Source organism: Oncorhynchus clarkii, chromosome 17 (assembly GCF_045791955.1).
Source record: "Oncorhynchus clarkii lewisi isolate Uvic-CL-2024 chromosome 17, UVic_Ocla_1.0, whole genome shotgun sequence".
Classification (NCBI taxonomy): Eukaryota; Metazoa; Chordata; class Actinopteri; order Salmoniformes; family Salmonidae; genus Oncorhynchus; species Oncorhynchus clarkii.
Window position 1 is genome coordinate 20,641,129 of NC_092163.1, and position 17,486 is coordinate 20,658,614.

Below are 17,486 nucleotides of genomic sequence, written 5' to 3' on the forward strand. Positions count from 1 at the left end.
AGAATGAGAGAGAGACTGAGACTGAGAATGAGAGAGAGAGAGAGAGACTGAGACTGAGAATGAGAGAGAGAGAGACTGAGACTGAGAATGAGAGACTGAGAATGAGAGAGAGAGAGACTGAGAATGAGAGAGAATGAGAGAGAGAGAGACTTAGAATGAGAGAGAATGAGAATGAGAGAGAGAGAGACTGAGGGGGAGAGAGCCTACGGCTGAGAGAGAGACGGAGGGGGAGAGAGCCTACGGCTGAGAGAGGGGGAGAGAGCCTACGGCTGAGAGAGGGGGAGAGAGCCTACGGCTGAGAGAGGGGGAGAGAGCCTACGGCTGAGAGAGAGGGAGAGAGCCTACGGCTGAGAGAGGGGGAGAGAACCTACGGCTGAGAGAGGGGGGGAGCCTACGGCTGAGAGAGGGGGAGAGAACCTACGGCTGAGAGAGGGGGAGAGAGCCTACGGCTGAGAGAGAGGGAGAGGGAGAGGGAGAGGGAGAGGCTGAGGCTGAGGGAGAGGGAGAGGGAGAGGCTGAGGGAGAGGGAGAGGGAGAGGGAGAGGCAGAGGGAGAGGGAGAGGCAGAGGGAGAGGGAGAGGCTGAGGGAGAGGGAGAGGCTGAGGGAGAGGGAGAGAGGGCGGCAGAGGGAGAGAGGGAGAGGCTGAGGGAGAGGGAGAGAGGCTGAGGGAGATGCAGAGAGGGAGAGGCTGAGGGAGAGAGGGAGAGGCTGAGGGAGAGAGGGAGAGGCTGAGGGAGAGAGGGAGAGGCTGAGGGAGAGAGGGAGAGGCTGAGGGAGAGAGGGAGAGGCTGAGGGAGAGAGCCAGAATGAGAGTGAGAGGCTGGGGGAGAGTGAGGCTGGGGGAGAGTGAGGCTGGGGGAGAGTGGCTGAGGCTGAGGGAGAGAGACTGGGGGAGAGAGCCAGAATGAGAGTGAGAGACTGGGGGAGAGAGAGGCTGGGGGAGAGAGAGGCTGGGGGAGAGAGAGGCTGAGGGGGAGAGGCTGAGGGAGAGAGCCAGAATGAGAGTGAGAGACTGCGAGACTGGGGGAGGGAGAGACTGGGGGAGGGAGAGACTGGGGGAGGGAGAGACTGGGGGAGGGAGAGACTGGGGGAGGGAGAGACTGAGACCCGAGGGAGAGCGGCTGCGAGAGAGAGCGGCTGCGAGAGAGAGCGAGAGAGACTGGGAGGGGGGAGAGAGAGAGACTGGGAGGGGGAGAATGGGAGAGACTGGGAGGGGGAGAGAGGGAGAGACAGAGAGGGAGAGACAGAGGGGGAGAGAGGGAGAGACAGAGGGGGAGAGGGAGAGAGACTGGGGGAGAGAGAGAGAGACTGGGGGAGAGAGAGAGAGACTGGGGGAGAGAGAGAGAGACTGGGGGAGAGAGAGAGAGACTGGGGGAGAGAGGGAGAGACTGGAGGAGAGAGAGAGAGACTGAGGGAGGGAGAGACAGAGGTGGAGAGAGAGAGACCGAGACAGAGGGGGGGCGAGAGGGCGAGAGGGAGAGAGAGAGACCGAGAGTGGGAGAGAGAGAGACCGAGACCGAGAGTGGGAGAGAGAGAGACCGAGAGTGGGAGAGAGAGAGACCGAGAGTGGGAGAGAGAGAGAGAGACCGAGAGAGAGAGAGAGAGACCGAGAGAGAGAGAGAGAGACCGAGAGAGAGAGAGAGACCGAGAGAGAGAGAGAGAGAGAGAGAGGGGGGGGGGAGAGAGAGACAGAGAGGGGGAGAGAGAAACAGAGGGAGAGAGGGGGAGAGAGCGAGACAGAGAGAGAGAGAGTTATGAAGAGAGCGAGAGAGAGAGTTATGAAGAGAGCGAGAGAGAGTTATGAAGAGAGCGAGAGAGAGTTATGAAGAGAGCGAGAGAGAGAGAGTTATGAAGAGAGCGAGAGAGAGTGAGTGAGTTATGAAGAGAGCGAGAGAGTAAGATATCGCGCAGGGTATTTGGGAGAGAACAGTGAGGGTGAAATGCTCGCAGGAAAGGCAAAACACTGAACACAGTGTGGGGTGAAATCGCTATGACAGGAATGGTGCCGTAAGGAGCTAACTGGACAGAACCAGTTTTGTTCCGGTTGAGGACAAACCTCGGGGTATGTGCCCTTCCTCCTTCTGTTCTTCCCTCAAACACAGAGTCCATTCTCTCTCTCTTTCTGTGTGTTGTTCAGTTGTTTTGTCTCGGGCCTTTGTTCATTGAGTCAGGTGTTATGTAAGACAGGGGGACATTGTCTCTGTTGTTGTTTTGTAACTCTGGACATGGTAGGAGAGGGGAAGGAGGTTTGGTTGGCTCAGAATGATGCACACAGAGACTGACATACTCATGAACACACAGTCAGACAAACAAACCCATAAAAACATGAATACAGATGTCTACGCCTGCCTGCATGGTTTTGTGCTCTGTACTGGTACCCCGTGTATATAGCCAAGTTATCGTTACTCATTGTGTATTTATTTATTCCTTGTCTTATTATTTTTCCTATTTATTATTTCATTTGTTTCTGCTATTTTTCTTTTTTCTCTCTCTCTCTGCATTGTTGGGAAGGGCCCGTAAGCATTTCACTGTTCATCTACACCTGTTGTTTACCAAGCATGTGACAAATAACATTTGGTTTGATTTGATTGGTGTGTAATTGTGGCCTGTTAGTCATGGGAGTGTGTGTGTGTGTGTGTGTGTGTGTGTGTGTGTGTGTGTGTGAGGATGAGAAGTGTAATTGCTCTGACTCACGGCTCGGCTCTGCAAAATCTCATCTAGAACAACCCCCTCATCCCCGGGCTCTTTCTGTCTCCGCTTCCCTCTTTTTAGTTATAAACACCTTTCAAGCTCCTGCTTCTTTTTCTTCTTGTCTTTCCCCACTCTCTCCATCTTGCTTTTTGTCTCTCCCTTTTCATCCATCTCTCTCTTTTGGATGTCGTTATCCCTCATATCCCCACTGTTCCTTCTTCTCTTTCAGTCCCTCAAATTACAACGGCACTGGGCCTCGTCATCCGGTTGTTCTTAATTGTCTTGTCGTGACCTCGTTATTTACAACAGCAGCTTTCCTGGGTTTCTGTCTCTCTGGTCTTTTTTGAATCTCTGATTCATGACGTGATGTAGAGGAACGAGTACACGTGTCTGTCTCTAGACGCTGTAGACAGCGTGATTGACGTGACTTCAGAATATGCTACGTGGCAGACGTCATTCGGTAGTTTCTCTGCGGTAATACTGGGCAAGAGGCAGGAAGACTGACATGTGTTGTACCAGTTAGAGTATTAGCCCGACCTCTGTGTCTGGTCAATCGCATATATTGTAAGATGCTATTGACCTGTACAAAGGTGAATATTGGCCTGCCACCCTTGGCTATCAATGCCATATCCAGGTCTTCCCTTCCACCTGCATACAGAAATCCATCGTCTGCATTCAATAGTCCTCTCTTTGCTGTCACGAAAGCTGAAGAAATTCTGTCCAGCTTGGCCGGCGGCCTTTAATGAGCTGTCAATCATATTACAGTCAATCAGATCCGCTGTGTATTATACAGCACTTGCTCTCAGGATCCAGGATGCTGTCTTTTCTAGTTAACTAAGAGAAACCGAAACAAGGGTCTGCTTCCCAAATGGCACCCTATTCCCTACATAGTGCGCTACATTTGTCCAGAGCCCTATAGGCCCTGGTCAAAAGTAGTGTACTATATAGGGACTAGGGTGCCCATTTGGGATGCAACCATTGCCTGCATTCCATTACCCCTCCCACTCCCACATAGTCTACAATGTGGATTCAATTTAAACTGGCACAATATTTCCCTCCATGAGGCCAGCAGTTTTTTCCTTATGCTAATTTTTTCCATCTCCACTGCATGCTTCACTGTTGTTGGTAATGACCCTAGCAGGCCACCATAGCGGGCGCTGTCTGTGAGTCATCAGCTGTAATAACCGCGGAAACACTACAGGCAAATTAGGAATTCTCTAGATGATGGTCATGACGACATTGGCGGTGATGACGATGTTGACGGCAGTGATGCTTAACATTTACTGACACAAATGAGGTCACTGGTGTCAGGAAAATAACCTCACACAACGTCCACAAAACAAAGGTGATGATCGTGGACTTCAGGAAACAGCAGAGGGAGCACCCCCCCCCATCCACACCATTCACATCGACGGGACAGTAGTGGAGAAGATGGAAAGTTTTAAGTTCCTCGGCGTACACATCACGGACAAACTGAAATGGTCCACCCGCACAGACAGCGTGGTGAAGAAGGCGCAACAGCACCTCTTCAACCTCAGGAGGCTGAAGAATTTTGACTTGTCACCAAAAACACTCTCAAACTTTTACAGATGCACAATCGAGAGCATCCTGTCAGGCTGTATCACCGCCTGATACGGCAACTGCTCCGCCCACAACTGTAAGGCTCTCCACAGGGTAGTGAGGTCTGCACAATGCATCACCGGGACAAACTACCTGCCCTCCAGGACACAGGAAGGCCATAAAGATCATCAAGGACAACAACCACCCGAGCCACTGCCTGTTCACCTCGCTATCATCCATAAGGCGAGGTCAGTACAGGTGCATCAAAGCTGGGGCCGAGAGACTGAAAAACAGCTTCTATCTCAAGGCCATCAGACTGTTAAACAGCTACCACTAACATTGAGTGTCTGCTGCCAACATACTGACTCAAATCTCTAGCCACTTAATAATTAAAAATTGGATGTTATAAATGTATCACTAGTCACAAACAATGCCACTTTATATAATGTTTACATATCCTACATTACTCATCTCATATGTACAGTGGGGCAAAAAAGTATTTAGTCAGCCACCAATTGTGCAAGTTCTCTCACTTAAAAAGATGAGAAGCCTGTAATTTTCATCATAGGTACACTTCAACTATGACAGACAAAATGAGAAAAAAAATCCAGAAAATCACATTGTAGGATTTTTAATCTTATGGTGGAGCTGTCAAAAAGAGCTGTCAAAGGACACCAGAAACAAAATTGTATACCTGCACCAGGCTGGGAAAACTGAATCTGCAATAGGTAAGCAGCTTGGTTTGAAGAAATCAACTGTGGGAGCAATTATTAGGAAATGGAAGACATACAAGACCACTGATAATCTCCCTCAATCTGGGGCTCCACGCAAGATCTCACCCCTCATCTTTTTAAGTGAGAGAACTTGCACAATTGGTGGTTGACTAAATACTTTTTTGCCCCACTGTATATACTGTACTCTATACCATCTACTGCATCTTGCCTATGCCGTTCGGCCATTGCTCATCCATATATTTATATGTACATATTCTTACTCATTCCTTTACACTTGTGTGTGTGTAAGGTAGTAGTTGTGATATTGTTAGATTACTTGTTAGATATTTCTGCATGGTCGGAACTAGGAAGCACAAGCATTTCGCTACACTCGCATTTACATCCGCTAACCATGTGTATGTAACCAATAACATTTGATTTGATTTTAACCTCATATTGCACCTTTATTACCCATCCCACCCAGTCCCAGCCTATACCAGAAGAGTCCCGACACTGACCACAGCACCACAGCTGTCCACCAAGACACTACTGCTCCCACTGACTCCACTGTCATAAAACAGCCCTATTATCAATATACAGAATGTGTAGACACAGTGGGACTGTATAAAAAAAGTCTACAGACACCCAGAAGTGGGCAAGCAGCCAACTGCCACAGAGGAGTTATTGTGGCTAAGCCCACACCTTAGTCCCACAGCCAGCCAGCCTTCACTCCTAGAATCACAACCTTCACTCTCTGTGGCGCTCTGGGAAGGGGTGTGGAGGGGGACTGCCATGGGAAGGGGTGTGGAGGGGGACTGCCATGGGAAGGGGTGTGGAGGGGGACTGTCATGGGAAGGAGTGTGGAGGGGGACTGCCATGGGAAGGAGTGTGGAGGGGGACTGCCATGGGAAGGGGTGTGGAGGGGGACTGTCATGGGAAGGAGTGTGGAGGGGGACTGTCATGGGAAGGAGTGTGGAGGGGGACTGTCATGGGAAGGAGTGTGGAGGGGGACTGCCATGGGAAGGAGTGTGGAGGGGGACTGCCATGGGAAGGGGTGTGGAGGGGGACTGCCATGGGAAGGGGAGTGGAGGGGGACTGCCATGGGAAGGGGAGTGGAGGGGGACTGCCATGGGAAGGGGAGTGGAGGGGGACTGTCATGGGAAGGAGTGTGGAGGGGGACTGCCATGGGAAGGGGTGTGGAGGGGGACTGCCATGGGAAGGGGTGTGGAGGGGGACTGCCATGGGAAGGGTTGTGGAGGGGGACTGCCATGGGAAGGGGTGTGGAGGGGGACTGTCATGGGAAGGAGTGTGGAGGGGGACTGCCATGGGAAGGAGTGTGGAGGGGGACTGCCATGGGAAGGAGTGTGGAGGGGGACTGCCATGGGAAGGGGTGTGGAGGGGGACTGCCATGGGAAGGGGTGTGGAGGGGGACTGCCATGGGAAGGGGTGTGGAGGGGGACTGTCATGGGAAGGAGTGTGGAGGGGGACTGTCATGGGAAGGGGTGTGGAGGGGGACTGCCATGGGAAGGGGTGTGGAGGGGGACTGCCATGGGAAGGGGTGTGGAGGGGGACTGTCATGGGAAGGGGAGTGGAGGGGGACTGCCATGGGAAGGGGAGTGGAGGGGGACTGTCATGGGAAGGAGTGTGGAGGGGGACTGCCATGGGAAGGGGTGTGGAGGGGGACTGCCATGGGAAGGGGTGTGGAGGGGGACTGCCATGGGAAGGGTTGTGGAGGGGGACTGCCATGGGAAGGGGTGTGGAGGGGGACTGTCATGGGAAGGAGTGTGGAGGGGGACTGCCATGGGAAGGAGTGTGGAGGGGGACTGCCATGGGAAGGAGTGTGGAGGGGGACTGCCATGGGAAGGGGTGTGGAGGGGGACTGCCATGGGAAGGGGTGTGGAGGGGGACTGCCATGGGAAGGGGTGTGGAGGGGGACTGTCATGGGAAGGAGTGTGGAGGGGGACTGTCATGGGAAGGGGTGTGGAGGGGGACTGTCATGGGAAGGAGTGTGGAGGGGGACTGCCATGGGAAGGGGTGTGGAGGGGGACTGCCATGGGAAGGGGTGTGGAGGGGGACTGTCATGGGAAGGAGTGTGGAGGGGGACTGTCATGGGAAGGGGTGTGGAGGGGGACTGTCATGGGAAGGAGTGTGGAGGGGGACTGCCATGGGAAGGGGTGTGGAGGGGGACTGTCATGGGAAGGGGTGTGGAGGGGGACTGCCATGGGAAAGGGTGTGGAGGGGGACTGTCATGGGAAGGGGTGTGGAGGGGGACTGCCATGGGAAGGGGTATGGAGGGGGACTGCCATGGGAAGGGGTGTGGAGGGGGACTGCCATGGGAAGGGGTGTGGAGGGGGACTGCCATGGGAAGGGGTGTGGAGGGGGACTGCCATGGGAAAGGGTGTGGAGGGGGACTGTCATAGGAAAGGACTTGTGGTGGGAAAGGACAAGGAGGGGAACTCATGGGAGGAGTGGGTATGGTGTGGGCTTCCTAGATTTATAGATCGTTTACCGAAGGAGGAGGCCTAACATGGAAGAATTGAGGGTTGGTGGAGGGTGGGAAGTTCAGCCTCAAAAGAGAGAATGCTTTGTGTAGTGAGACCCTCTATGTGGATTTAAAAGCCCTCCAGAACTCTCTGGGCAACCAGAAACTTTATGGGGTGGTTTCCCGGACACAAACTAAGCCTAGTCCTGGACTGAAAAGCAAGCTCAGTGGACAATCTCTATTGAACGTGCTTTTTAGTCACACACACACACACACACCGCTGATTCCTCAGCGGGGCTCCCCGACAGAGAGAACAGAGCAGCTGAACTTTGTGGCTGGGCTGGTTGTCTCCTGCCGGAGAATTTCAACAGGCAGCCATGTCATTGGTATTCTGTGGCTGGCCTTGCTGCCTGGCTCTCTCCTGAGGACCACTTACCCAGTCTCTCTCTCTCTCTTTTTGTGTCTGTGAGTGTATACACGCACAACCATCTCGGTTTTCTCTCTCCCGCCCCTCTCACACTCACACACCCTTTTCCCTCCCTTCCTTTGACCCCACCCCTGTTAACTCGGTGACTGACTAACATACCCGCCCCTTTGACCCCACCCCTGTTAACTCGGTGACTGACTAACATACCCGCCCCTTTGACCCCACCCCTGTTAACTCGGTGACTGACTAACATACCCGCCCCTTTGACCCCACCCCTGTTAACTTGGTGACTGACTAACATACCCGCCCCTTTGACCCCTGTTAACTTGGTGACTGACTAACATACCCGCCCCTCTTCTTATGGTTTCAGGAAAACACCTTTGTGTCCAAAAGCTGAAGTGATCTCCTGTTATCCTGACATTGGTGCCTCATTCCCTGAGCTCTTTACATTCTACTGTCTATGTGTCAGTTCCGTTGGGTTTAGGACCAGTAGACAAAGATACGTGCTGTACGGACAACTGCAGAATAGTCGGGAAAGTCCTGCAAAGAGGAGGAGTTTTCATTTCGAAAACCTAATTTCTAACGTTGGTCCTAATATTTCTATATTTCCTAATTTTTACTTTTAGATTTGTGTGTAGTGTTGTTGTCTATTGTTAGATACTACTGCAATGTTGGAGCTAGGAACACGAGCATTTCGTTACAACCGCAATAACATCTGCTAAATACGTGTGTGCGAAATACGATTCAATTTGGTACAAACAAAGCACAATCCAATGTACTCAGAGAGAAAAAGGGTCTGAAAGAGAGAAGTACAGTTCTATCTGATTCACTGCGTCTGCTACCTCCGTCTATCACTCAATAATACTGCGCCCACTCGGACAAGGTCCGCGTTAATCACGTAACAAGTGCCTGTTCTTTACAATCCAAGGCACTTTTTATATGGCGACTGTCCTCGAGATTCTGGTCTCCAAGGTAACGGTAGCGTTGAGGCCTCTTTCCCCCCCCAGTGTGTCAATGAGGACTCCGTCAGTGACTGACACTTGTCGGGAGACGTGTGATGCGCAACCAATGTGTCAGTCTACATGCACTACCGGTCAAAAGTTTGGACACCTACTCATTCAAGGGTTTTTCTTTATTTTTTACTATTTTTTACATTGTAGAATAATAGTGAAGACATCAAAACTATGAAATAACACATATGGAATCATGTAGTAACCAAAAAAGTGTTAAACAAATCAAAATATATGTTATATTTGAGATTCTTCAAATCGCCACCCCTTGCCTTGATGACAGCTTTGCACACTCTTGGCTTTCTCTCAACCAGCTTCATGAGGTGGTCACCTTTTAATGCATTTCAAATAACAGGTGTGCCTTAATGTGTTTGATCCAGTCAGTTGTGTTGTGACAAGGTATTGGTGGTATACAGAAGGTAGTCCTATTTGGTAAAAGACCAAGTCCATTTTATAGCAAGAACAGCTCAAATAAGCAAAGAGAAACGACAGTCCATTACTTTAAGACATGAAGGTCAGTCAATATGGAAAATGTCAAGAACTCTGAACATTTCTTCAAGTGCAGTCGCAAAAACCATCCAGCACTATGTTGAAACTGTCTCTCATGGTCTCGTCCAAATAGTACATTTTTGTTTCCAACCGCCATGTCGATGTGAGACGAGGTGTGGGTGAACGGAGGATCTCCACATGGGTATTTCCCACCGTAAATAATGGAGGAGGAGGTGTTATGGTATGGAGGTGTCTGTCTGTGATTTATTTAGAATTCAAGGCACACTTAACCAGTTTGGCTACCACAGCATTCTGCAGCGATACGCCATCCCATCTGGTTTGGGCTTAGTGGGACATCATTTGTTTTTCATCAGGACAATAACCCAACACACCTCCAGGCTGTGTAAGGGCTATTTTACCATGGAGATTGATGGAGATTGATGGAGTGCTGCATCAGATGACCTGGCCTCCACAATCCCCCGACCTCAACCAAATTGAGATAGTTTGGGATGAGTCGGACCGTAGAGTGAAGGAAAAGCAGCCAACAAGTGCTCAGCATATGTGGGAACTCCCTCAAGACTGTTGGAAAATCATTCCTGGTGAAGCTGGTTGAGAGAATGCCAAGAGTGTGCAAAGTTGTCAAGGCAAAGGGTGGCTATTTTGAAGAATCTCAAATATAAAATATATTTTGATTTGTTAACACTTTTTTTGGTTACTACATGATTCCATATGTGTTATTTCATAGATTTGATGTCTTCACTATTATTCTACAATGTAGAAAAGAGTCAAAAATAAAGAAAACTCCTTGAATGGGAAGGTATTCTAAAACGTTTGCCCGGTAGTGTACGCTACAATTCAATACTGTAGATTATACAAGAATAACTGTAATTCCATCAAATAAGTCTACATGTGTTGTGTGAAGCTCATCCGGTGGTAGGTAGCATGTTGTACAACTGTTATGAGTCAGATGCGAGCAGACAGACAGACGTTCTGTTAGAGGGTCGAGGGTTCCTCCTACTGGCTGCTAATGGAAATGCAGTTTCATTTTTAAAGAGAACACGGAGGGTTTGTCCAAATTTGAGTTAACAATATTCTTTTCTGCCCATGCATGACAATGGGTTATGCACAAGCAGGTAAATCACTTTTTGGTGGAGTTGGTTCTACACACACACACACACACACACACACACACACACTGTCCAGCCAGGTAATATCATGCTGTTGTCTCCCCGCCCACGCTATCAAAACGCAAGGCCATTATTCAAAGGTCACTTGGATCGGCTACTAGCGCTTTGCCTGCACCTTTTATTTGGAGCCGTTTTTAAATATTCAAAACCTAACCTTTGTATTGTGACAGTTAAAAGTCGGGTCCTTTAAGAAATATAGTGTAGTAACGTGTATGGTCTTTGGTCACCTGTACATGTTAATATTTTACCGTTGGACCTATATGGAGATGTTGTGTATTGTATTTATGCCAATGAAACTATAGTATAGACTTAAGCCGATTGAATATATCTGTACATTGCATGTTCATACAGTATGTGTGTGCTGGGGTGCAATAATGAACTGGTATTTACAAAACTGGGCGGTGCTCATGTATTCTCATAGGTTTGTAGGTGTGTGAGTTCATTCCTAGGACTATATTATACACTTTGGAAACAGATATCAAGATGCATCACCGTCTTGGTATTTGACCTTCTGTCAGTGTTGCATATGACAAAGAATAATGCCATAATGACACAGCACATGCTTCAGAGGGGTTCCTTACCTAGCCAAGTGTAGGCTAGAATGACTCTAGGGCCGTCTCAAATGGCACCCTATTCTCTATATGGGGCACTACTTTTGACTAGGGCCAATGAGGCGCTGGTCAAAAGGAGTTCACTGTATAGGGAATAGGGTGCCATTTGAGACTGCCGTTTTGAGAAGCATCCTAGCTTGCTTCAACACATTATTCCCCCATTCCAGCCTAGTTCCATTAGCAGGTTAGGTCTGAGTTAGCCTGGTTGCTAATATGTTTGTCTGTTTGTTGTTATCCTTCGCCTCTGATATGCATTGTCCTGCCAGGGATGACATTTGGTGACAGCGGTGTGATTTATTGTTATTGTTTATTTTAGTGTTTTATTTATGGTGTAGGCTGCTGTTGTGATGCAATAATGTCTGGTATGATATATTGTTTTATTTATGGTGTAGGCTGCTGTTGTGATGTAATAATGTCTGGAATGATATATTGTTTTATTTATGGTGTAGGCTGCTGTTGTGATGTAGTAATGTCTGGTATGATATATTGTTTTATTTATGGTGTAGGCTGCTGTTGTGATGTAGTAATGTCTGCTATGATATATTGTTTTATTTATGGTGTAGGCTGCTGTTGTGATGCAATAATGTCTGGTATGATATATTGTTTTATTTATGGTGTAGGCTGCTGTTGTGATGTAATAATGTCTGGTATGATATATTGTTTTATTTATGGTGTAGGCTGCTGTTGTGATGTAATAATGTCTGGTATGATATATTGTTTTATTTATGGTGTAGGCTGCTGTTGTGATGTAATAATGTCTGGTATGATATATTGTTTTATTTATGGTGTAGGCTGCTGTTGTGATGTAGTAATGTCTGCTATGATATATTGTTTTATTTATGGTGTAGGCTGCTGTTGTGATGTAACTCTTTTAACCCTGTTTGGACCCCAGGAAGAATAGCTTCTGCTCTGAGTCCCAAATGGCACCCCTATTCCCTGTATGGGCTCTGGTCTAAAGTAGTGCACTATGTAAAGCATAGGGAGACATTTGGGACGGAGCCCCTGTCTCTCCCAATGAAGCGTTCTAACCCTCCAGCCCTCTCTCACCTCTGACAGCATACTCCATCACCCGCTATCCAAACGACATTAACCCCCCAAATCCCCCAGCACAGGTGCAAGCAGGGAAGAACAGACAGAAAAAAAGTTAAAAGCTTATTTGCACATGGCTTATCGAATTGTCTCGTAACTTAATTCTCTCTCAAATGACAATCCCAGAGGCAACAAATGTAGCCCCTTTGTTATGTGTATATATACTATCAATGGCTGATACGATATGGATTCATTTTCAGTACGTTTGGCGTTGTGAGGGAAATATAATTACTTATAGTTTAAAATGTATTTAGGTAAAATAACTACTATAGCTTAATATAATTACTATATCTTACATTTTATTTATTTATTAATTGGGACACCCAGCATCCCCTGTTTGCTGAAATTCTGTTGCTTCCCTCAAAGCGAAGATACAGGCACTCTAAGTGTAGAACTAACAGGTCAAAACTCTCCTTCATGCCAGCTGCTATCAGCTTTCTCAATAAGCTGTAGTACTCAACTGTTAGGTATGGACCGACACTATTCATGCCTTGTTTAGAGGTCTACTTCCTGTGTACATATTGGTGTATATATATTTTTTGTGTGTATTTATTGTCATGTGTTCATTGTGTTTTTATTAGTGGTTTGCCCCTCTGGGATAATAAAGACTCTAGTCTATTACTCTACTGTACCCTATCAACCAAAATGGCATCCGTTATGCAGTTTTACTCTCGTAGCTTACCTGCCCTCGTTCCGGGTCAAAGGTCAATCTAGCATTATAATCAACAGCCCCTGTGTCAGGGCCAGCATTTGATTGACAGGACCACATGAGAAGCTGTCTCCTGGGCTTAAGGGCTTGCCTGGCAAGGCAGGCGTTCAGTGGGTCGGTCTCCGGTGGCGATGCCCTGCATAATGTCAAGTGGTTGGCTGTGCTCCATGGCTCTGGGAGCCAGAGTGCTAATGGGGTGCTAATGTCCGTGTCTGGGCGCTGTTTACTGTACATGGCTAAATACAGGACCACAGGGAGGCTGTTACTACTGAAATAGTAACAACAATACCCATACTGTATTTTTTATAAAATGTCCCCTGATTGTTGAAATGCCATGTCCGTTATTAAATCCATCATGGTGTTACAAGGCAACTTTTTAAAGAACACACTAACTTTTCTCAAAGTAATCCACTGAACAAGCAGTGATGTCACCTGTACAATGTATTAGTTCAAAATCAACATTTCCCCCTGTTGTTTCTCCATCAGTGGGCGAAGGGCGAAATCTGATCCCCATGGACCCCAACGGCTCGTCTGACCCTTACGTCAAGCTCAAGCTCATCCCAGACCCCAAGAATGAGACCAAGAAGAAGACCAAGACCATCCGCGCCAACCTCAACCCCACCTGGAATGAGTCTTTCATATTGTGAGTTGAGGTGTACCTCTGGGCACAGTGTTAGGTCCCTTTCACGTTTGTGTATTATGGGTAATGTAGTCATTATAATTAACCCTGTACATATGTATGTGTGTTATTCCAGCAAGCTGAAGCCTACAGACAAGGACCGCAGGCTGTCTGTGGAGGTGTGGGACTGGGACCGGACCACCAGGAACGACTTCATGGGCTCCCTGTCCTTCGGCGTGTCAGAGCTGATCAAATCGCCTGTGTGTGGCTGGTAAGTACAACATTAGATGACATTCCAATGCAGTGTTCCTCTATCTGGTAGGGAATATACAGTGCCTGCCATAATTATTGGGACAGTGAAGCATTATTTGTTCTTTTGGCTCTTTACTTCAAAACTTTGGATTTGAAATCAAACACTATGAGGTTAAAGTGCAGTCTGTCAATTTTAATTTGAGGGTATTTTCATCCATAACGGATGAACCGTTTAGAAATTACAGCACTTTTTGGACCTCCATTTTAGGGGAACAGAAGTATTGGGACAAATTCACATGTGTATTAAAGTAGTTAAAAATTCCGTATTTGTCCCATGTTCATAGCACGCAATGACTACATCAAGCTGGTGACTTGACAATTTTGTTGGATGCATTTGCTGTTTGCTTTGGTTGTGTTTCAGATTATTTTCTGCCCAAGTATTGTGTACTTTTGGGGTCACTTTTATTATCAATAAGAATAGAATATGTTTCTTAACACTTCTACATTAATGTGGACGCTACCATGATTACAGATCATCCTGTATGTATCGTGAATAATGATGACTGAGAAAGTGATAGACGCACAAATGTCATACCCCCAAAAAGATGCTAACCTCCCCAGTTATTGTGATTATGAGAGGTTAGCATGTCTTGGGGGTATGATATATAATGCTAACCTCCCCTGTTATTGTAATGGTGAGAGGTTAGCATGTTTTGGGGGTATGATATTTGTATAACTTTCTCACTCATCAATATTGACGATTCATTCAGAATTTGTCCCAATACTTTTGCTCCCATAAAATGGGGGACACTATGTACAAAAAGTGCTGCAATTTCTAAACGGTTCACTCGATATCGATGACAATACCCTCAAGTGAAAGCTGACAGTCTGCACTTTAACTTCATAATCATTGTTTTAATTTCAAATCAAATCTTTTGGAGTATAGAGCCAGAAGACGAAACACTGCTTCACTGTCTCAATAATTGCAGAGGGCATTGCATCTCATTCTTCTTGTATTGTGTTTTATGTAGACTACAGGAAGAGTAGCAGTCGTTAAGTTAATAGTCAAGAAGGGATCTTAATGAACATATACTTAATTTAATTGGTCCTGGTTTCCCGTTGGAAGCAGTAACAGCTGTCGTCTGATATGTTTTATTGCGATTTCTATTTGGAAAGAGCAGTGATAAATCAAGATAATAAGTCCCTTCTTTTCAACTTACCTGCATTTCATGTCATTGTTTCTCATCATCACAGAGCCTCTTGGTGCTGTAGTCCCTTATATATCAGTCTGGTACAAACCGATCATTAATCAAAACAGCAACAGTGAACTTTATCTCCACGTCTCGGTGCCCTCTAATGGGTCATAAATAGGGATGTGTTTCATGAGCACCGCCAACACAAGGATAATTCTGGCCCAGTGGGACTGGAGCTGAAGGGACTGTTGCTTTGTAATGAACAATGCGTCTGGGCCAAGTGGGTATGAATCAGGAGGTAGAGTGTGATAGAGGAATGAAGTGATGCAGGAAGGGATGCGGAGACGTAAGCTAGTGGCCGCTCTATACCTAGCTTTTTGTCTCCGGGTTGAACATCTCTCTCTCTTTTTTTTTCTCTCTTCAGTTTTATAGGCTGTTGAGATGTTTTTATGCTCTTAGAAACATTCTGTTACTTTTAACACTTATCTACTGGACTATAAATAGCAAGCTGGGTCTCTGTGCTTGGATTCACATCTATGTTTGTTTTTTTTTGTCAACAATCATAATTGAAATACAAATGATTTCTCTCTCTCTCTCAGGTACAAGATGTTGAACCAAGAGGAGGGCGAGTACTACAACGTGCCCATCTCAGAGGAGGATGACGGAAACGAGGAGCTCCGACAGAAGTTTGAGGTGAGGCCTCAGAGACAGGACTGGGGAACATATTAACCCTAATGTCTTTTAGTTATTGTAGCCCATCCTGCTTTCATCCAACATTCTGGGATTTTATTACATATTTGCCTGGTAGTTTGTATGAATGACTTCCGTTTCATCCTAGTGTTTCATGCAGTAACAGTTTTTTTTTTTTTCATGTTTATTATATCTACATGTGACCATGACTAAGTGAACTAATCATATTAAGTCCTTGAGCTTCTTCCAAAGCCACTCCACAACCACATTAAACTGGCATAATTGAATTTGGCCCTTCTCCATGACAAATATGTTTGCATTTCAAAATGGCCACCATCCCCCTCCAGACCGTAAGCATTGTGTGTTCTGGAGCATCTGGACATAAAAGGGTCATGGATTCTCTATGGAAACAGGGCTGTTAATTAAAACTCTGTTGCGCTTCTCGTCTGCCTTAGGCACCCAATGAGAGGCTGCCTCGTTAATTACTCTGGGTGGCTCACAGGTGGGGTGGTCTATTTCTCTTCCTCCAATACACTAGTTTATCAAGCTTTGTAGATACAGGCTTATAGAATATGGTAGGACTTGACCTTTGACCGCTGTTTTAGAATCAGTGGTAACTCAGACTGGTGTCACTGTAAAGCTGTCAGTTCATCAGCACGAACATGGATTTGGGCTGGAAAGGTTAGTCCGTCACTCCTGAGAATATCAGTTTGAGATGTATATTTTAATTCTATTCCAAAAGCTCCGTAATTGATTGAGTGATATGGATAGAAAGATATCCACCACTTGTCTTACGGGCAGTAGATCAGGGGTGTCACTCATTTTGCCCCTGGGGCCGCATTCAGTCATTAACGTGGTCCCGAAGGCCACAGTGATTTAAAAATATATATATTTCCTTGCCGTAAAAATTCTCTATCGTTTTTGGAATTTTCAATGCTGACTGACTGACTAGTGATTATTAGCAAGCTGGACAGTCAAGAAACTGTTTGAATGTAGGTCCATTATTATTTCTAAACCGTTTCAATTTGGGTTTATATTGAGAACGTTTAAATAAAAATGTTTTTACTCAAACCACCTCTGCATTAGATGTTCATTCTAGAACTGTTAGAGGGGTTAGAGTGGAGTGGTTAGAATGGAGCCGTTAGAGTGGAGGGATGAAGGGGGTAGAGTGGAGGGATGAAGGGGGTAGAGTGGAGGGGTGAAGGGGGTAGAGTGGAGGGGTGAAGGGGATAGAGTGGAGGGGGGAAGGGGGTAGAGTGGAGGGGGGAAGGGGGTAGAGTGGAGGGGTGAAGGGGGTAGAGTGAAGGGGGTAGTGTGGAGGGGGTTAAGGGGGTAGTGTGGAGGGGGTGAAGGGGGTAGAGTGGAGGGGGTAGAGTGGAGGGATGGAGGGGTTAGAGTGGAGGGATGGAGGGGTTAGAGTGGAGGGAGTCATAGCAACGGCACCCTGCTGGTTTGCAGTCGTCATAGCAACTATCAGCTACACACACACACACACACACACACACACACACACACACACACATAGATAGGTAGATGCACTCACACACATCCAAACACACACCAATGACCCCCATTGACACACACACACTCTTTAGGCAGACCCCACCCCCGTTCCCCTAATACACAAACACTCCCCCAGGCAGACAACACATCTCCCTCCACTCCTGTACTCAGTGATACGGGACCTGTCAGGTTCTCTCTCTCGCTATCTCTCTCACACAAACACACACTCTCTCTATCTCTCTTTCTCTCGCTCTCTCCAT

At 47.1% G+C, this 17,486-nt stretch overlaps 1 protein-coding gene across 2 annotated transcripts in view; it reads left to right on the plus strand.

Annotated features, from left to right (window-relative positions):
- Positions 1-17,486, plus strand: part of LOC139370490 (protein kinase C alpha type) — a 215,526-nt gene that overhangs the window by 144,380 nt on the left and 53,660 nt on the right. For both annotated transcript variants that reach the window (XM_071110005.1, XM_071110004.1), the window contains exons 6-8: positions 13,456-13,612; positions 13,725-13,859; positions 15,633-15,726. In XM_071110005.1, coding sequence (XP_070966106.1) covers positions 13,456-13,612; positions 13,725-13,859; positions 15,633-15,726 — 386 coding nt within the window. The remainder of the gene's footprint in view (positions 1-13,455; positions 13,613-13,724; positions 13,860-15,632; positions 15,727-17,486) is intronic.